This window comes from Dermacentor variabilis, chromosome 9, assembly GCF_050947875.1.
Source record: "Dermacentor variabilis isolate Ectoservices chromosome 9, ASM5094787v1, whole genome shotgun sequence".
Lineage (NCBI taxonomy): Eukaryota > Metazoa > Arthropoda > Arachnida > Ixodida > Ixodidae > Dermacentor > Dermacentor variabilis.
Genome location: NC_134576.1, coordinates 141,947,199 through 141,969,237, shown reverse-complemented (window position 1 = coordinate 141,969,237; position 22,039 = coordinate 141,947,199). Strand labels below are relative to the sequence as shown.

The 22,039-nt window shown below is 48.4% G+C and overlaps 1 protein-coding gene across 1 annotated transcript; it reads left to right on the top strand.

The window, feature by feature from the left end:
• The first annotated feature begins 255 nt into the window (after positions 1–255).
• Positions 256–16,845, top strand: LOC142558576 (ABC transporter G family member 23-like). Its single transcript, XM_075670709.1, has 8 exons — positions 256–1,544; positions 2,707–3,150; positions 9,086–9,263; positions 10,302–10,405; positions 10,523–10,593; positions 11,506–11,594; positions 12,260–12,436; positions 16,182–16,845. The coding sequence occupies exons 1-8, from the start codon at positions 636–638 to the stop codon at positions 16,295–16,297; spliced, it is 2,088 nt and encodes a 695-aa protein (XP_075526824.1). The 5' UTR covers positions 256–635; the 3' UTR covers positions 16,298–16,845.
• The last annotated feature ends 5,194 nt before the right edge of the window (positions 16,846–22,039 follow it).

Below are 22,039 nucleotides of genomic sequence, written 5' to 3'. Positions count from 1 at the left end.
TATTTTTCCACCCGGTGACGTCGTCCAATCAAGAAGATCACAATATGGTCCTGGCATTGTAGCGGATGGCAGCTTTCAATAGGAGACGAAAGCGTTTCGCTCACCAACCTATACAGTATTTTCTCCATGCCTGCATGCAGGTCTCGCAAATTTGTTCAACTACTTCATTTCCAAAGACATCAGCACGACTGGGAACTCACAGAAATGCAATTTTCCAGCTGCAAGTTCCTGCAACATATGTAAGCTCTCCCCAATTTTAGCAATATAACTTCATAGTTGCGCTTTTTCTCTGAACGTGGCAGAGTGTGAATATCCCCACAGGCCAGCAAATGGGCCACCTCTAATTCGCACGCATCCTGCGCGCGTTGGCTTCACTTGACAACGAAGAAGAGGGCGCTCGTGCATCCGCGCGTGGCGCGTTCTAGCGTGCCGTCGAATTAAGAAGAACGTCCAGCTCGAACGAGAATCACGGACGCGGCACTGCGGTCTCGACCTGCGCCTGCCCGTCTCGTCACTAGCTGTCTCAGGGTTGCGGACACCGATTGCATTTCTCGAGGCGTTGCGGTGCGGCGATGCTGCTGCTGCGGCTGTGAAGATCACTGGTTTCGTCCAATCAACAAGATCACTCGTTGCCAATGGGTGACCGCCCCCTAGTCGACCATGATGCGCACACGGAGGGCGCGACGCCACCGGCTGGCGAGACATCGGCGGCGCATGCTGCTTCGTCAGTCATGCAAAGCGACACTCACGCAACCGCTGAGGGTCACGAATGCGGCGAAGCTCCCGTAGCCGCCGCCGCCGATGCCGCACGACCCGCCAAGTGCTCCGGGGGCAAGACCCCGGCCGTGCAAATCAGGGGCCTCGAACTGTGGTACGGCAGCGGCACCAACCGGGTCGACATATTCCGCGGCGTCGACATGACCGTGCAGCGAGGCGCCATCTACGCTCTGCTCGGCTCTTCGGGCTGCGGCAAGACCACCCTGCTGCGATGCATCATGGGCCGCAAGCACTTCCAGGAGGGAAACATACGCGTGTTCGGCTACGAGCCGGGCACCGCGGGCTCCAAGATACCCGGCGCCAACGTGGGCTATATGCCGCAGGAGGCGGCCCTCTTCGACGCCTTCTCCATCGAGGAGACGATGCACTTCTTCGCGCGCATCTACGACCTGTCGCCGGAGGCCACCCACGAACGCACGGAGTCCCTCGTCTCCTTCCTGGAGCTGCCGGACCCCAAGCGGCTGGTGTCGTACCTGAGCGGCGGCCAGAAGCGGCGCGTATCCCTGGCCGTGTCGCTGCTCCACAAACCGCCGCTGCTGATCCTGGACGAGCCGACCGTGGGCATCGACCCGGTGCTGCGGATGAGCATCTGGGGACACATGGTGACGCTGGCCGAGAAGGAGCGCATGTCCATCATCATCACGACGCACTACATCGACGAGGCCCGGCTGGCGTCCATGGTGGCCTTCCTCCGACACGGCGTCATCCTGGCGGAAGACCCCCCCGGCGTGCTCATGCAACGACACAACACCGACAACTTAGAGGAGGTGCGGTGAAATTTGTACAGAGCCTTCGCAATGGTATACACCCATGCGCAAGTCTCCCGCTTTGCAAGAACTCCGCGGGTGTCGTCGACATTTGCCTAATTATTCGGTGATCGTAAAAGCGGGCGTACAAGCAAACTGCCCTAATTGCGAAAGAAGCGAAATAAATTCCAGGTGCATCGAAGTTTACGTGGCCTTTGTACAGCTTTCTACACACTTAACGCGAACACGCAGGGCGTGGCTCATACCGCCTTGAGGCAAGTGCGTCACAAGCATGAGCACTAACTGCAGGCTGCTGGAACGAAACGCGGGTTTTATAGAAGATGAGCCCGGAATTTGCCCGACTCAATAGGTGGAATACATGGTTCTGTATGGTTACACGAGAAAATACGAAGCTTTTGCATCTTCAGTTGCGTTAAGTGTGTGAAATGCTGTACAGCCAGACAAGTTCATGACGGGAACGCAGCGAAGAGTACCGAAGTGAGCGAAGACAGATGAGGGGTTACCGGAAAGAGGCACGACTTTCCACTAATCCCACATCTATCTTTAAGTGATTTGAATGCGAAAGCATAATGACTTCTCTGATTAATTGGTTACGTCCATGATACATACATTGTCATATATTGTCACATGTCCTTCACAACTCTACCTCATTCCACCTTAACCCCAGTACATGCAAAATTGCCGCTCGAGGCACCTTGTGTGTATTCGCGGGACTCTTTCACCCTCGGAAAAACACTTTTATGCAGCACCTATCGACCAACAGAAAGCTGTGTCGGGAGATTTTCACGTTGCTCTACGATTTCCGCATTGACACTTTTATCTAATTATGCTATTTGAGAAGTTGCCTAATTAAGGCTAACGTAACTAGGTGGAATGCAAAAAAAAATAATCTCAGTATCTCCAAGCGAAGGCAAACATTACCTTGGTGCAGTCCAGTTAGTGGCATATGTATATCTTGAAATCTTGGTGCATGATAGCTGGGGCACCCTGTATAAGCGAAGCCTCTCGGATATCCTTATTCTTCTGCTCAGGGTTCCCTAAAGTAATTCCTTGCAGGAAACTCTGTGCGTAATAATAACACTACTTTGTCAAATGCTTCGTCATCGTTTCACAGGACCATCACGCGGCGCCCAGACAGCGCTCTCACTAGTCTTCTCGAAAGGGACATAAGCCGCCTCTTGCTCCTTGGACGCCGCAGGTGTTCCTCATTCTGGCAACCTCCACCGAAACCGACCAGGCGAGGAACGCGGCGATCGACGCGTACGGTGCGGGCGACGAAGGCCCCACCTCGCTCTCGTTCATGGCGTCAGTGACGCGCGCGCGCAGTTCCAGGGGTTACGAGCGCAAGGACTTCAACAGGTCGCGGGCGCGTATCGGCGCCATCTTCTACAAGAACGTTGTCAAGCTTCGGCGCAGCGTGGCGTTGCTGCTGTACAGCTTCCTACTGCCGTCGATCGAGGTGAGCATCTTTTGCTCGATCGTGGGCAACACGCCGTTCGACCTGCACATCGCGGTCGTCAACGAGGAGCCTGCCCCGACCACGCCCAACGCGAGGGCCTTCAGCGTCGACTTCCTGGCGCACATCGACAGCAGGATCCTACCTCAGGTGCATAACTCTCGGCTGTCAGTTTTAATAAGAATCATGTGTAGAGTCACTCCGCGGCTTTTCTTCACATTGCCGGTGTGCGACTGGGTTTAGCCTCAACCGCACAATAAGAAAAAAAATATTGTGCGGGGTTTTAACCAGCGTTACTCAACGCAGAAGCCCGGTTTCGCGTCACAATGCCATGTATATAATCGTTGCCATCACAGGGAAATAACAGACCGGAGGTTGGACCGGGTTGCTGGGTGTACAAAACTTTTGTATGATGTAAGCAAAAGACAGAAATATTCAATAAATAAATAAATAAATAAATAAATATTTACAAAGCTCAAGCTCAAATTGTTTTGAAGTGATAGCAGCACACACGGAGTTTAGCATCGATAACGTGCGACGACTGTGACTATGCGCCTCCTTATCATCCGAAGATAGCTCTAGAGATTAGTAATGCATTAAACACCTATCTGGCAGAAACAAGCATTTGCAAAGAATTTTCTATACTACATCATCATCATCATCATCATCAGCCTGGTTACGCCCACTGCAGGGCAAAGGCCTCTCCCATACTTCTCCGACAACCCCGGTCATGTACTAATTGTGGCCATGCCGTCCCTGCAAACTTCTTAATCTCATCCGCCCACCTGACTTTCTGCCGCCCACCTGACTTTCTGCCGCCCCCTGCTACGCTTCCCTTCCCTTGGGATCCAGTCCGTAACCCTTAATGACCATCGGTTATCTTTCCTCCTCATTACATGTCCTGCCCATGCCCATTTCTTTTTCTTGATTTCAACTAAGATGTCATTAACTCGCGTTTGTTCCCTCACCCAATGTGCTCTTTTCTTATCCCTTAACGTTACACCTATCATTCTTCTTTCCATAGCTCGTTGTGTCGTCCTCAATTTGAGTAGAACCCTTTTCGTAAGCCTCCAGGTTTCTGCCCCGTAGGTGAGTACTGGTAAGACACAGCTATTATATACTTTTCTCTTGAGCGATAACGGCAACCTGCTGTTCATGATTTGGGAATGCCTGCCAAACGCACTCCAGCCCATTCTTATTCTTCTGATTATTTCCGTCTCATGATCCGGATCCGCCGTCACTACCTGCCCTAAGTAGATGTATTCCCTTACGACTTCCAGTGCCTCGCTGCCTATTGTAAATTGCTGTTCTCTCCCGAGACTGTTAAGCATTACTTTAGTTTTCTGCATATTAATTTTTAGACCCACTCTTCTGCTTTGCCTCTCCAGGTCAGTGAGCATGCATTGCAATTGGTCCCCTGAGTTACTAAGCAAGGCAATATCATCAGCGAATCGCAAGTTACTAAGGTATTCTCCATTAACTTTTATCCCCAATTCTTCCCAATCCAGGTCTCTGAATACCTCCTGTAAACACGCTGTGAATAGCATTGGAGATATCGTATTTCCCTGCCTGACGCCTTTCTTTATTGGGATTTTGTTGCTTGCTTTATGGAGGACTACGGTGGCTGTGGAGCCGCTATAGATATCTTCCAGTATTTTTACATATGGCTCATCTTCACCCTGATTCCGTAATGCCTCCATGACTGCTGAGGTTTCGACTGAATCAAACGCTTTCTCGTAATCAATGAAAGCTATATACAACGGTTGCTTATATTCTGCACATTTCTCTATCACTTGATTGATAGTGTGAATATGGTCTATTGTTGAGTAGCCTTTACGGAATCCTGCCTGGTCCTTTGGTTGACAGAAGTCTAAGGTGTTCCTGATTCTATTTGCAATTACCTTAGTAAATACTTTGTAGGCAACGGACAGTAAGCTGATCGGTCTATAATTCTTCAAGTCTTTGGCGTCCCCTTTCTTATGGATTAGGATTATGTTAGCGTTCTTCCAAGATTCCGGTACGCTCGAGGTCATGAGGCATTGCGTATACAGGGTGGCCAGTTTCTCTAGAACAATCTTTCCACCATCCTTCAACAAATCTGCTGTTACCTGATCCTCCCCAGCTGCCTTCCCCCTTTGCATATCTCCTAAGACTTTCTTTACTTCTTCCGGCGTTACCTTCGGGATTTCGAATTCCTCTAGACTATTTTCTCTTCCGTTATCGTCGGGCGTGCCACTGGTACTGTATAAATCTCTATAGAACTCCTCAGCCACTTGAACTATCTCATCCATATTAGTAATGATATTGCCGGCTTTGTCTCTTAACGCATACATCTGATTCTTGCCAATTCCTAGTTTCTTCTTCACTGTTTTTAGGCTTCCTCCGCTCCTGAAAGCATGTTCAATTCTATCCATATTATACTTCCTTATGTCAGCTGTCTTACGCTTGTTGATTAACTTCGAAAGTTCTGCCAGTTCTATTCTAGCTGTAGGGTTAGATGCTTTCATACATTGGCGTTTCTTGATCAGATCTTTCGTCTCCTGCGATAGTTTGCTGGTATCCTGCCTAACGGAGTTACCACCGACTTCCATTGCACACTCCTTAATGATGCCCACAAGATTGTCGTTCATTGCTTCAACACTAAGGTCCTCTTCCTGAGTTAAAGCTGAATACCTGTTCTGTAGCTTGATCTGGAATTCCTCTATTTTCCATCTTACCGCTAACTCATTGATCGGCTTCTTATGTACCAGTTTCTTCCGTTCCCTCCTCAGGTCTAGGCTAATTCGAGTTCTTACCATCCTGTGGTCACTGCAGCGCACCTTGCCGAGCACGTCCACATCTTGTATGATGCCAGGGTTAGCGCAGAGTATGAAGTCTATTTCATTTCTAGTCTCGCCGTTCGGGCTCCTCCACGTCCACTTTCGGCTATCCCGCTTGCGGAAGAAGGTATTCATTATCCTCATATTATTCTGTTCCGCAAACTCTACTAATAACTCTCCCCTGCTATTCCTAGTGCCTATGCCATATTCCCCCACTGCCTTGTCTCCAGCCTGCTTCTTGCCTACCTTGGCATTAAAGTCGCTCATTAGTATAGTGTATTTAGTTTTCACTCTCCCCACCGCCGATTCCACGTCTTCATAGAAGCTTTCGACTTCCTGGTCATCATGACTGGATGTAGGGGCGTAGACCTGTACAATCTTCATTTTGTACCTCTTATTAAGTTCCACAACAAGACCTGCCACCCTCTCGTTAATGCTATAGAATTCCTGTATGTTACCAGCTATATTCTTATTAATCAGGAATCCGACTCCTAGTTCTCTTCTATCCGCTAAGCCCCGGTAGCACAGGACGTGCCCGCTATTTAGCACTGTATATGCTTCTTTCGGCCTCCTAACTTCACTGAGCCCTATTATATCCCATTTAGTGCCCTCTAATTCCTCCACTCTAACCTCCTTCTATACTACGTGGCCATGTAAACCTAATATTTGTTTACGCGAAAGAGTACACGACGCGTTACCCGCCGTGGTTGCTCAGTGGCTATGGTGTTAGGCTGCTGAGCACGAGGTCGCGGGATCGAATCCCGGCCCCGGTGGCCGCATTTCGATGGGGGCGAAAACACCCGTGTACTTAGATTTAGGTGCACGTTAAAGAACCCCAGGTGGTCTAAATTTCCGGACTACTCCATTGCGGCGTGCCTCATAATCAGAAAGTGGTTTTGGCACGTAAAACCCCATAATTTAAGGTCACGACGCGTTTATGCTAGCGGAATTGCGCACATTATACCTACATTTATTTCGTTGCTTCGGGCACTCTTTATTTCGCCCTGACCAACGTCGGCAAAGGTTCATGGCTTTTTCTCGTATACAATACATGGCTATCTGTTGCAAACGTTACGTCATCACATTTAAAATGTGACCACGCAAGGCATTATTAGCGAACTTCAATTTCTTTACCGTAATGCGCTATGCATACATTTATAACGCAAATATTTCATTGTGAAGAGTACCCTCCTCCTTGAACTGTTGTCGAAGGTGAGGAAGAACAAATTATAAGCATTTCCGTTCACGCTTGCGCATTTGCAAGACGCACACCGCTCAAGGCGCGTGTGAAACACATGCGCGCGTGCTTTGAGTGGATGCCAAGCTTCGCGCCAAACCGGACCTCAATGCAGAAGATAACGGCTGAGCATCCCGCTGGACCTCTGGAATTTTCGGTAAATCCTGGGAGAGTTCCGCAATATCCGGGGCAGTTGGCAGCCCTAGGCGTCAGAACAGGTGACTGTCGCGCGAAGTATAACGTCACGGAAGTTAAATGAGGGAAGGCGCACTGCGCATAGCTGCTTTCCACAGGCGCGGAGAATCAGTATTTTGGAGTGTGAGGATGATCACTGCGAGTAAAGTAACCAGGCACAGGGCCCGTCAAGGCTGAATAAGTGCGGAGGACGAGGCGAGGCAAGCGCCCGCAAGGCAAACTCAAGCAAGCTACAGAAAACTACAAAACAATCTTAAGGAATTGGCGGTGCATGCGTTTTAGATACGTAGATGACTACCTGGTGTTTTGTTCTCGCGATAACTACACTAAGAAAGCTACGGATATTTTAAATGTTTTTAGGGAATGTGCTGGGGGCCTAGGTTTCACGCTTGACCTTATCCAGGGCAACAAATTACAGTTTTTAGATCTGTGCTTAACGTTCCAGGATGAGCATGTGTGTTGGTATTATTCGGCTAGGGCTAAGAAGCCACTGCTTGAATTTTCTTCTTGTCATTCTAAACTTGTTAAACAGGCGGTAGCTCATACAACTCTTAGGTCTGCCATTACTAAGTCTTGCCCGCACAATATGCAACAAAGTTTTTCACAACAAATAGAAAGGCTTGGAAACGTTACTTATCCCGCGCATTTATTATCACTAACCTGCGAAAAACTTTTAAAATAGGTAAAAAGCTCCAGTAAGAAAGAAGGAAAACAGAAAAAAGAAACAAAGTTTGCTGTGGTATCCTATGTACATAGATTATCCCATGGTTTACGGAACGTGGCCAATAGGTATGATGTCAATACAGTTTTCTCGGGCCCTCGCAAGTTGTCTAACATGTGCCCTATGACAAATAGGAAACTTCAACAGGGTGGCAAAAAAGGAAAAGATGACTGGGGCGTTCAACATGTGTCCCCTTTAGTGTCTTGTAACACCGGTATAGTTTATCAGATTTCACTCAAGTGCGGGAAAACTTAGATTGGACAGAGCGGCAGATGCATTAACATTAGACTAAAAGAACAAGGACATTCACTAAACAACCCTAATGCATCACATTTAGCGTCACATTGTTTCACTTGTGGTTGTAAACCTTTCTTTGAAGACACAAAAATTCTTTCCAGACACGAATGCCAAACCACACGGGAAATTATCGAGGCATTCCACACCAAAAAATTAGGAAGACACTTGCGTTAGCCATGCATCTTTGTCTCTGTTAGATTGCGAATTTCAGTACCTTCACAATACGTGTACTAATCTGAAGTAATCTTTTTTTTTTGTTTCCTTCTTTGACTTCCATACCTCCTTATATGTTTAACTGATGTTTTTTACCTTGTCATGTTCTTATGCTGCGGTTTTTGCAATCACCTATATATATATATATATATATATATATATATATATGTTCTTCGTTTTAATAAAAATTTAGTTGCGAGTTAGCGCTCGTCCTGTCTGCTCCTTTCTGTGTCCGTGTTCACTTCGCGCTACAATCCAAGATCATGTCAAGCAAGCTCAGCAAGTGTAAAAGGCAGGGCTCTACGGTTATAGTATCGCGCACTTTGAAAAATTATTGCAGCACTGTCTTGCGTGCATGCATTTAAATGGTAACTCCACGGAAGGCACGCAGTACATTGCATGAGATTTGCGAATAATTTGCAGGGTATTGCACAGAACTCGAGGGAGACATACTGTAGAACGTTTCAAACACAGTTCGAACTGGGCACTCCACAAGCCGCTGTCGCTGCATGCGAGCCGCGATCTCCAGAGGCAATCACCACATTTCTCCCGTTGTTCAAACGTGCAATTCCTCTCGCGTATCGCCGACGCCGGCGGCCGCAGGTGAAATTCGACAGGTTGGACGCCGCCCTCGACTCGGTGAGAAACGGCGAGACATACGGCGTCGTCCACATGAAATTCAACATCACGAAGAGCATACAGGCTCGCTACTCGCCCACCACCAAGCTCTCCGAGGGCCTCGTCGACTTCGCCTCGGTGCACGTACACTTGGACATGTCCAGTAAGACTCCCCCTCGAGGGTCCTTGGGAAAGCGTAGACGTATAGACATGTGACGGAACACCGGAACGCATAGGCGCGAGCAGCAGCGTTCGTGGCGATATCTTGTGACGCTATGCTTCTCGAGCAAAGAACCTCACCATGCCGCCGTCACCGTTTTCTGTAGAACTTCTCGGCCTACAAAAGTAGCGCATTACTGCGCGTCCATCGACCCGAATGTAAGGGCTGGATCACTCCATGAAGCTGAGAAGCCACGAGAGTTGCGTTGGAGGCACGCTCGTTAGACTTAGATGCTTCACCGCATCTATGAAGAAACTCGCTACTGGGTCCCTGGTGTAGTGCACGCCTGTCCCCTCCCCCTTCCTTTGGGCCCCCGCCTCATCCCCGATTATGTCACAAGCCATTCATCCCTAAAATAATACGATTCATTCATTCATAGCAATGACCGGCTATATCTTAGTTTATTGCTAGCACGAAGCGCAAACCTGTCGGCAGCATCACTGCGAGGATATCTTATTTTTCAAATGGAACAGTCATGCGACAATTCCCGACCCACGGCGATTGAACTCTGCAGCATCACACAGATGTCGCCACCGCCGCGGCTGCAGCACGTCTTCCGCTGCGCTACACGCGCGTCTCCGCTCTGCTGTAACTCGTTTGTTCAATTCTTCGTTACTGTATATACAGGGCCTTCAAAACTAAAGCATCAGTAAATCTAATGACAAAAGTCATTCTTTATATGATTGCGTAATATATGCTTGCGCAGGTGCTTTGGCACTCGGACTTACGCAATTTCCGCTAACAAGTACACTAAACAACGCCATGATTAACAAAAAGATTCACTGTAATTACGTGAACGTAGCGCCCACGCGATAAAGCTTACATCCTTGTTGTTGCATTTTTCATGCATAAGGAATACTTTATAGTGAAAGCAACCGCTTACGAAGTAATTTGTTATTCAATACGACTTTATAGCCTTCGCTGTGACGTTACTCGGCTAACACGCCACTAGTCATACGCTCCGCGCCGCGCGCATTCCAGATCAGCAAGTCTTCCTGACCGTATACTCGTACCTTAAGTTCTCCCTGGACGCCACGCTGCCTGCCTTTCTGCCCAATAAGCTGGCCGCCAGTGACGTCCTTGTGGTGAGCGTATCACATGACCTGTCGGCAAGCATGGTGGCCTCTGGCCGACCTGTACGCTATATATTCCAATACACTAATCATTGATCCCTATGTACACGTTCTTCCTGACTCTTATAGTTCGAAGACCCCGTCGTTGGCAGCAAGACCGCAACCTTCAGCGAATTCGTGGCCCCCGGCATGATCCTCACGTGGGTACCTTCACCTCTTAGTTTTTGGCTGGCTCGCAAGCATGTGAATTGAAGATAACTCATCGAACACCAAAGCAAGCAGTTCAATCACGTTGCACGCATATAGTTGTGTCTCGACGGTACACATTTGCAATACCCGCCCATCACAGGCTACAAGGGGACGCCGCGGAGAGCTACGGCATGCGTGTAACAGCTAGTATATCACAGGGAACGTATTCTAGGCCGATCTCTTTCGGAGATATCACTTTCCGTGAACGTTGACTGTCTGCTATACTAAGAGGACGAACATACTGTGTCTCGAAAAAATATTTCTCACGTACAAGTGCAAGTACACGAGAAAGAATAAAGATTGTCGAGACAAAGCACAATCATCCTCATGGAAAGGCAAGCGTCACGCCTGATACAACACCACGCAAAAATGAAAGCATTCTCTAAAGTAAACAATCCAAATTATGGTCCCGCGTATTGCAATATATAATAGTCGGACTGTAAACTGTTGTATAGGAAGAAATTAGGGTTTCTTTTTCTTCCTTTATTTTTACTACAAAGCAAAACTCATTCCACCCCAAAGTGTGCTGGACCAGACATCTGCCTGTCTTGTTTTGTTTTATTGACTTGAAGGGAGACGTTAATGTTATATAATTTAATCGTAGTGTGAAGTAAACCTTAAGAAAGAACAATGTCAAGTTGTCTTGAACCAGCTCCACTCCAGCACTCTATAACGCTGCGGCTGGAGCAGTGCTTTCGTGCATCTATTGTTTGCTCTGTTCTTTGTAAATCCTGCCGTAGAGCGTGCACGTTTCTTTTGCTGACTTAATGTAATCAGCGCGAGGTTGTTGTCTATTGAGCACACGGAAGAACAGCTAAATAACAACCCTAACGATGTATTACCAACGCTCTTCGTCTCCGTAGGATCACGTACTTCATGGCGAGTACCGCGTGCCTGAACACCCTGCTAGAAGAGAAATCCGATGGGCTTCTGGAGAGGTGCATCGTCGCCGGTAAGATCTGTGACGCCGCTCTACCGCTGATAGCGAGAGCCTCCATACAGATGAGATTGACAAATTTACTGCTGTAGCTACAGTGTCTTAACTGTCTTGGGAAATTTGCCGAAGTAGTTTATCTTAACATATCGCCCACCAATTTTCTTTAGCTGAATGGAAAAAGGAGGATTGCTTTCGCAATGGAATCGCGCCGCACTATAGGTATGCCGTGTTTTCCAGCTAACGCTAGCCAAGCTGTCCAACGAAAAAAAGTGTCAAAGTGCAAGATACTATTATCAGACCTAAAGTATTCGGTCGTCAGAAGTCTAATGATCGAACACAGTAGGTATTAAGATCGTATGATCTATCATGTTCTTTTCTTTTCGTTTTCTTTTTCTTTTTTGTTGAACAGCCTGGCTAACGTTAACTGGGACACCCCACATATTTTAAAATTGCAAATTAAATGTTGGGCTTTTATTGTGCCAGAACCACGATATGATTATGAGGCACGCCGTATAGTGGGAGACTCCGGATTAATTATGACCACGTGGAGTTTAAACCTGCACCCAATGCATGGACAGGTAGCGACTGCTTAGCTGTCTCTGTTTCGGCACCGCAGATGCGTACGGGCGATCGAAGGCGCGCTGTGCGTAAGCTCCGGGCGTGCACGCGCTGTGTTGCAGGTGTCCGCTCGTTCGAAGTGGTGCTGGCCCACGTCAGCTCGCAGATCTTCATCATCGTGGTGCAAGACCTGCTCCTGCTCTTCGTGGCGTTCGTCATCTTCGAGTTGCCCTCGCGCGGACCCATCTACGCCGTAATCATTCTCACGCTGCTGCAGGGAACCTGCGGCATGATGTTTGGTGAGCGCGGCCACCCCTTCTCGTTGGCGTTTTTTTTCCCCCAGGTTTTCCAGTGACAGCAGCGCCAAAACAGACAGCCTAGCGAGTAGAGGAAGCAAAATTGCGATGACACGATTCCCATTCACAATGGCAGTTCCTAACTCTGATCGCGAGGTAGGAGAATTCGAGATCCGCAAATGCTCAACGGCTCAGCAACTTGTACATGACTGGGCACGGTTGTGCTCGAACACGGAAGTACGAAAATTCCGGTGCATGTGCTCTTTAGGGCGTTGCAATGCAGGCGTGTAATGGACGCGACTCGTAAGGAGCGTCATCACGTCGCATCATTTCTTACAGCCCAAATGGCTGCTCATAGTGACACTGGTGTGATAAATGAGGCAGTCGTAGCGCCATCTGAATGATTCAAGAGGCGCATATATAGGATGGCGCAAGGTACCTTGGCTGTTCTGAAACATTGGCCATACGCCGCCATTGAAACGCTTGTCATATATGAAGTCCCTGTACCACAGTTGTGAAGGTTTGAACTTGTTATATGCCAGTCAGTGAGCCGGTAAGTGCCAATGTGATCGGAGGTTGCATTTGCGATTACCATGGAGGAAGGGTAGCGGTGCAGTGATTTGCGTCTTGGTTTTGGTGGTGTGCCTGGTTCCTATATTTTGTTTGCTTGCTTGTTTGTGTGTGTGTGCGTGTGTGTGTGTGTGTGTGTGTGTGTGTGTGTGTGCGTGTGTGTGTGTGTGTGTGTGTGTGTGTGTGTGTGTGTGTGTGTGTGTGTGTGTGTGTGTGTGTGTGTGTGTGTGTGTGTGTGTGTGTGTGTGTGTGTGTGTGTGTGTGTGTGTGTGTGTGTGTGTGTGTGTGTGTGTGTGTGTGTGTGTGTGTGTGTGTGTGTGTGTGTTTGTGTGTGTGTGTGTGTGTGCGCGTGCGTGCGTGCGTGCGTGCGTGCGCGTGCGTGCGCGTGCGCTCGCATTGTGCATACGGATGCAGTGTTTTGTCGCCAAAAGCACGTTTGAATTTGCGCAAAAGTGTGGACGAATACCGGAAAAGTCCATCGGAAGGATAAATTCAAAGCCCGTCCAAGATGGATGACGACAGGTGACGAAATTGATTGTGCATATGAAAAGAAATGGACAGTGCGTGTTGAAAAGCTGACCAATTACAGCGAATAATGTTTTGTTAACTTTTCTAAAAGTTAATAAGATAAATTCTACAGCACGTTCACGTCGTTGTGTGACAAATACGTGGAGGCGCCATACGTACACCATCGGCAGTGGCTGTCAATGCCTGCATCGCTGGCGTGTGATATACGGTCGACCTGCTCCATCAGTTGCTCCATTACAGACATTCTGGTCTCACAGAGCTGTGGCGGCCGAAGTAGCGTTTCAGGTTTTACTTAAGTGGTCCTTTCGTGTCAAATTGCAGTATCTACAGTGCATGTCATATAACTACGCGTAACGTTACGAATGATCCAAGCAATGCGGAACACCAGAGCATGGCGTGTTTTCGAGGTCACAATGTCAAGCTTTGCTCGTGCATACTGATACGGTTCTCATAATGAGCTCGTTTTTCATGTGAAATTGCAGCCCTTCGAGTAACGGCGGCTGCGTTGTGTCTGCGCAGGACTCCTTATCTCGTCCTTGTTCGATGATCCCGACGCGGCCACGATGGTCGCGGTCGGTGCCAACTACCCGGCCATGATGGTCAGCGGTGCGTGTCCATAGCAGCAAGAGCCACTGGCCTAAAGCAGCTTATGCGATTATTTGCCCCTTAATTCCTCAACGCGGTCATCGAGAACTTTTCCGCCAAATGGACGTCGCACTCTGTTTCGTCTATTACGCCGCATTCGAGCTCGCGTATCGTACACAGGGCGCTTACAGGCTGGACTGCTGGTTGTTTTCAAGGCAAGAATTGTAACAGGTATGCGGTCATACAAAACAATAAAGGAGGAGCTAATATTGCATGATCCAGACTAAATTTACAAGTAAAATAGTTATGTACCACACCGCGCGACGTAGGCCGTTGGGGAATCGAACGCCGATATATCTTACATCAGCACATTTTTGGGACAAATATCATATCTCCAAACTGGTGCCATCACTGCAAAACAGATATTACTTCGTTATTACTACGTCTCAATACCGCCAATGAAACATGAATAACGAAATAGTGGGGTTTAACGCCCCGAAACTGAGCGCAGTGGCCGGGTTATGAGGCACGCCGTATCGTGGGGGGCTCCAGGAATAAATTTGACCAGCTAGCGCGTTTTTTAACGTGCGCCCAAAGCACGGTACACGAGCATTCTTTCGTTTCACGCGCACAGAAATGCGGCCGCCGCGCCCGGGAGTCAAACCCGCGACCTCGTTCCCATCAGCAGAACGCCATAGCCAGTGAACCACTGCGGCGGGTAGCAAGAGTTAATTTAGCACTGCGGTCTGTGTTGCAAGTAACATTGCTGTCCCCGCAATGTGCCAGGAAGTACTGTGCTAACATTCCACTGGGGGCGCTTTCGTCCTGTCCCATGACCTTGCTTCGCCGTGCTCGTCGTGGTGGCGCAGGCATCCTGTGGCCCCTGGAGGGCATTCCGACGGTGGTGCGCATCGCGAGCTACGTGCTGCCGCTGACCTTGCCGGCGGACGCCTTCCGCAGCGTCATGTCCAAGGGCTGGGGCCTCTCCCACACGCACGTGCTGCTGGGCCTCTTCGTCTCCATCACGTGGGCCTGCGTGTTCCTCGCAGGCACCATCCTCTCCTTCCGCCATTAGTGATGGTGCGCCCCATATTTAGGTTCGAGTAGACACATGCATTTAGCGCGATGGAACTTTGGGGCCGAGAGTCGGGTAACTTTGCGCGTGACTGTGATTACGCGACAGGTGTGGGAAATGTGAATGCGAAACATTTTGAAAATCTTGAAGTAGCTGGAATCTGTCCCCGGCTCCTCTGGGCTTGGAAGCCAGCGCTCCGTCCTACACAGATTTCGAATGCACAGTGATTGATATCTCTTGTCGCAAGAGTTGAGTTTCAGCCCTGTTAGTACGACATCTTTCTAGTTCTAGCGTAGAAACTTGGAACAAAATGGACATTAAACAGTCGAGACATACAAAAGCGCTTGTATGTGTATCGACGTCTGTTTCGTTTTGTCCCAACTTTCTGTGATAAGAACTAAAAAAGCTACCCGTTATCGGCCTATGTCATGAAACTAGGAAATTTTCAGGCATAAGATGGCCGCCGCTCGCGCAGGACAGGAGCAATTCGATGTCCTTATTATCGCTGGGAGAGAGGCATTCGTCCTGCAGAGGACATGAAGATGATGATCTGCTATGGTATCCCGACTAACTTGAATTCACTACTTCCCAAGTCATCGACCACGGCGTAAAACATTGCGCCCGCAGCGTCGACTGCACCATGGACGCCTAGAGACGTGCGAGGTTTGCACAGGGCAGTTCAATATACCAAGTCCATGGAGGCTTCAATGCTTCGCATTTTGCTTGGAAGTTGGTATAATTAGTTTTCATCGGAAATCATTGTCATTGTTAACAGGTTATCGATGTCTGCGTTTCCGCGCAGTGACATAGCGTAATTATGACGTGCTCTGTTATGCGATAAAATTTGGAATTTTGGCGGCCTACGGCAAATAGGAGTTAATCAGACTCGTAAGATGCGGTATCATCTGGTTCATTTGAGTTTCATTGTGAGCTTCCTCGTTACCTAGCCGTGTATTCAGTGCAATATCGTGGCAATGTCACTCTGTGCAGGCCAGACGAGGAGCAGCAACCGACGTAGATCTACCCGGTGGCATGGTGACCAAGGGTCACCCTGTCACCTCTTTACAAGGCCATTCCTACGTCACGTACCGTGCGATGCAAAGTGACACTTTGCCTAGTGAAGTTGCAGAAAGGCTACGGCGCGCCCCATTGCAGCATTGTACCGCATCTTGGACAATGAGCTTGTGCTTATGAGGACTGGTTCAACAGCATGCTTGCATGGTGGAACTGTTGATGTTTGTTCTCCCAACGCACCGCGTACTATCCCTGTGATTATTCGCCAACCATTTGATCTTTTTAATATTATTATTACTTCTGAGAAAAAAACAGTTGCATAACAGACGCATATGCATGTAATCCGAATTGTGTTTTTAGGCACTAGCTGTAAATTCAGACTTAGCGCTTTGTGTATAATATGTTGTACAGAGTCACTTCTGTGAATATATGTACGCCCGTTACTGACAAGACTGTGCGCCTCCCCCCTCTCTCCCATTATACTGCGCATCAAACAGCACTACTCATGTAGTGCTGCCACCATTCTTATGACGCAGGAACGCCGTCATGCAAGTAGGCCCAGCATGACACAACATGACAAGAAATGTGTACAGACACGTCGCGTGACCTGATTAAACATGCGCCACGCTTTTAAAAAGTGCAGCCCACTGCGATTTTGACCTGAGCTAGTCTTCTCTCGTTGCTGCTGTTGTCGGCGCTGAAGCTTTAGAGTTATGCATCGCAACAGGACAGTGTTTGTCATCTTTGGTTAAAATCGCTCTGGACATCTGTCCTTTGAAAGAGGCGCTATGCATGGTTGCGGCTGTTCGGATTAACATCTCCGGTGCCTACAGTGTGAAATGTGCGAGCGCAGTCTTGAACCAGGCATGCTATAGACGCTGGTTACGATTCCACGCATGCCTTAAGACGTTTTCTGAAGTGATCTGAGGCGTGAGCATTGAGTAATGCTGTCGCGAGTTAACAATTTGCGCCCAGAACTTCCAAGTTGTTATCCCCTGTAATCATTGGCCGAGGCGACATGATTCCGTGTTCGACATTACTATTTCGCTTACTTGACGTAGTAGTTCTGCGGAAACCCGCAAGGTGGAGAGAAGTAATGAATAAAGGGAAAATCAGACATCCACCCGTTCGTAGCAATTGCTACAAAGGAAACCCAAACGGGTTCCTCGAAAGAAAAGCCTCATAGTTGAAGAAAAATTCGTCCTGGTCCGGGACTTGAACCCGGGACCACCGCCTTTCCGGGGCAGCCGATCTACCATCTGAGCTAACCAGGTGGCTAGCAGATGGCAGGACGAAGTCGAATTTGTCGACAACACGAAGCAAAGGCAAGAGTTTGACGTAGTAGTTCTGCGGAAACCCGCAAGGTGGAGAGAAGTATTGAATAAAGGGAAAATCAGACATCCACCCGTTCGTAGCAATTGCTACAAAGGTTTCCTTTGTAGCAATTGCTACGAACGGGTGGATGTCTGATTTTCCCTTTATTCATTATTTCGCTTACTGTGCGGCATAGCTTAGCTAGTAGCCTGTACCTCGTTCTCGCTTTCTTAATGTCAACATGCGACGTACGCAAAGTGCAACACAGAATCGCATCATTGCTTGCTTCTCGTGTGTGTTCCCGACGTATTTTTCTTGAATCTATATTATCGTACAAATGACCATACGTTTTCTTTGTAAGAATAGTTCATTTTGGAATCGCTCCACACACGTGAGCAGTATATCTCGTTAAATGTTTAGTGCTTTATGCTCCAATACGTTTGTTCTGTTTGTTCCTTTCTATAGGTAATACCAGCTGGAATAAATTCATATACTATGTCCAACTCTGAATCTCGCAAGATATAGAAACACTGCAGCGTCAGCATTAAGCGTCATATTCATTATTTTGTATTATTCTCTTTAAGACCATGAGAAAACCGACAACAAAGTAAAAGCGCTAAAAGCGGGAGATATTGTTCTCGTTTTGCTCATCGTCTTGAATTTCAGTCTCCCGCCTTCCCCGCCTTCCCCGCGTTTTCTCAGTCTTTAAGCGTCTACCAGCCAGCTCAAACCACTGTTCTACAAAGAGATTATTATAGTATCCCGCTTTCGAACGTAAAATAAGCGTAACGTAAGATGTATATATACATTTACTGTGACGTCCTACTGCGAGAAATATACGTAAAGTGTAAAAAAACGCGTCACGCGCAAAGTTTTCAGCGCGGCCAGGTCACGGCTTTGACTTCGGGCCGTGGCTGCCGTGTTCGTGTACTTTGTTGATTTATGTTGGAATAGAGGCGTTCAAAATTAATCCGGAACCCCCCACCACGGCGTCCCGCGCATAGCATATATACTGCAGTTGGCGACGTTAAACCCCACAAATATGTTTTCTTGCACGAGTCGACAGCGTTCCAAATGCTAATATATATATATATATATATATATATATATATATATATATATATATATATATATATATATATATATATATATATATATATATATATATATATATGGGTATATATACCTGAAAAAATAAAAAATATAAAAAATATGGGCATTACGATTTCTGTCTGTTTAGATCTGTTCAGGTAACCATGTTCTTAGTTCAATGACTTGCTGTTAGAACACCCCATGTGACTGTCGTACATTTTCTGCGCCATGCCTCTTCTTATGCACACGATGTGGCAACGCAATACAATATTGTTGGAAGTCAGCGCTGTGTATGTCGTCTGTCGCTGTCCTTGTCCTTCGCGCTGTACGTTATTTTTTACCTTCCCAGCTCCCCGCTGGTTACCTGCAGCCGCTCGACATCCCTGCCGAGCACTTCCATCGTGTCGGCTTAGACCTTCTCGGCCCATTTCCGGAATCTACATCAGGAAACAAGTGGGTTGCAGTCGCGGCGGACTGCGCGACCCGCTACGCCGTAACCCGCGCTCTTCCGACCAGTTGCGCAACTGATGTTGCGGGCTTCCTCCTGCATGATATCATTTTGATTCATGGTGGTCCGCGTCAATTGCTAACAGACCGTGGTCGTACGTTCTTAGACAAAGTCATTGACGACATCATGCGTGCCTGCTCAATACAGCATAAATTTACCGCCTCCTACCACCCTCAAACGAACGGCCTCACTGAGCGTTTGAACCGCACCCTTACAGACAAGCTATCCAAATACGTTTCAGACGCCCACCGCGACTGGGACCAGGCTCTACCTTACATCACCTTTGCGTACAACTCTTCCCGTCTCGACACTGCTGGCTTTTCTCCTTTACCTCTTGTATGGCCGTGAACCAACGCTACCACTGGACACTGTTCTTCCATCCACCACAGCATCAACTAGCGCTTATGCCCGTGATGCTATCGCCCATGCTGACCATGCTCGCCAACTTGCGGGCGCTCGTCTACAAGTCTCTCAAGACAAACAAAAGCAGCGCTACGACCTCCGTCACCGTGATGTCAATTTTGTGCCCGGCACCCTCGTGTTGCTTTGGTCACCATCGCGTAAAGTTGGCCTTTGTGAAAAACTGCTTTCCTGCTACAGGGGCCCATATCGCGTGCTTCGCCAAGTGACCGATCTCACCTACGAAATCGTCCTAGCCACGCCCACTACGTCCTCTGCTGTGACAACCAGTGACATTGTCCCCGTCGCCCGACTTAAACCCTTCAACTCTCCACGCCCCTTGGATATTTAACAGCACCGTGACGGCGCTTTTGCGGCCGGGGGGTGGTATTACAATATCATAGAGCGATGCTCAAGGGACGAGCCGCCGCGAGAACGACGACGAAGTGGGTCTGTGCCCTTGGCGCGAGTGAACGTCGGCCTGGTGCTCTGGCTCCAGTCCAGTGTAAATAGCCTATAAATAGCCTCTTTCGTCTGTGTACTTTCTACACGTAACAATATTTAGCCTCCACCGTACATACAAGGTTCATGTGGCCACGAGTCGCACCGACATGAAATTCAATCCATCCGTTCCAAAAACAAGCAGACTGGAACCACCTTTCAGCCTCCGTCACCTCCATAACCGATGTCAATGCCTTCAAGACTGCTGTCTGTGATTATTTTTAAGTAATATTGCTGTTTGTTAGTAACTGGTATGACGTACACTTTGCTGAGTTTTTTTCTATATTTATGCATTTTTTAACCCCCACTCCTCTCTGTAATGTTTCGGCCCCGAGAGTAAATAAATTAAATGAAATATTCTACCTCAAGTTTGCAACCTGTGAAGCATCGCGTCAGCATAGCAGTCGTCGCCGTCGTCTGCTCGTATTGTCGCGCTGTATCGCAATCGTCGTTTCTTGCCGCCCTGATCAGTTGAGCCGAGCTTTTGTACATCCCGTTACACCCAATCTGTTTGATGCGCGCACCTATAACACTTGATCCGGCGTTATATATAGCGCCGGACAAAGCTGTTTGCTGCCATGATGCTATAAGCCCAGGCTTAACTTGTTCGAAATAACGCCTCACGTGAACGCACCGAAGGAAACGCAAAGAACATCTTGGACACGTTACCCCTTACTAAGTGACATGAAATATAGTGATACAAATTAACAAATACGCCTTTTGTTTCTTCGATGGAAGTTCCCGTCCCTTCTACAAGTGCGTGCTGTTGATTTTGTTAACTGCACCGTTATAAAATTATGAATTAAGGTCCATATCTATACTACATTATGGCGGTAACATCCACGTGCGCTCGTTCTTTCAGTGACAAAACTTTATTGGCAACAAGGATCAAAAGGTCATTAAGCGGCCAGGAACACGTAGGCCCTGGCGGCCTCTTCAGCCCGCTCGGCGACCCGATATTGTTTATCTGGGTCCGCGCTGAGCAGAGCAAACTTCCAATCCCAAATTGCGAGCCCTCGCGCGGGTGGTGGTCCGGGCAGCATTTTTGACAATTGCTAGTAAGTGCAGCGGGGCGTGTCACTTTCGGAGGCACGCGACGTTTCTGCGCAGGCAAGAGTAAGAGCAGGTTCGAGAGAGGAAATCTGGGGGCTTTTGCTCCTTGAATGTCTGACTTTGCCTAGGCACTACGTAGGAGAAGTTTCTTAGCTCGTGTTGTGTGCGTTTGTCCCCTAGGCGTGCCGGCATTGCGGAGTGGGGTCGAGTTTTACGCTCCGACGCTGGCTACCCGCGCGGTGAGGCAGTGGGCACGGACGTCCTATTTGTTGATCGTTGTGTCTGAAGGTACGTCGGACAGACTCTCTCGCGCCTGCGGCGCTGGTCCGGAGTCAGTCATGCCGGATTAAACCTTTCTTGCCTGTTACGGCGCTCTACCTTCGAAAAAAGATCAGTTTTCTTTTTCGGGGGAGCAGTAGGGGCCGTAGTAGAGGTCCGGCCTGCTCTCCTGGTGCAGTATATCTCCGCTGTTGGCAGGCTTTTCGTATGCTGCTGTCCGTGACTTTTCAGGAGCATTTTTGAGTGGTCCCCTTTGAGTGAAATAAACGCACAGCGCCTTAGCAACCACAGTTGAACGCCACTGCCTGATATCATGCCTTGATCACGCAGGATTATTGGCTTTGCGTCCCGCCCACGTTAGGTTAGATTAGTGTAAAAGGCGTTAAGGTGGCGCGGCGCATTCTCACAGCGGTTACGCTTTGCGGATTTTTTGTCTTTGCGTCTCGGCCACCTTTGGTTAGGTTAATGTTAAGTTAGGTTAACGTTAACTTAGGTTAGGTTAGCGTAAGAGGCGTTAGGGTAGCTCGAAGTATTCTCATAGCGGTTGCAGGGGCGTCGAGCATCACCGGCGGCCTTTCAGCCACTTGCATTCAACCGCGCGGTTGCTAAGGCGAGCGCCTTCTATATTTTCAATATATGTGGCCCGGCCTCTGCTAAGGTCCCGATACTGCTCCCACGGGAACATCTG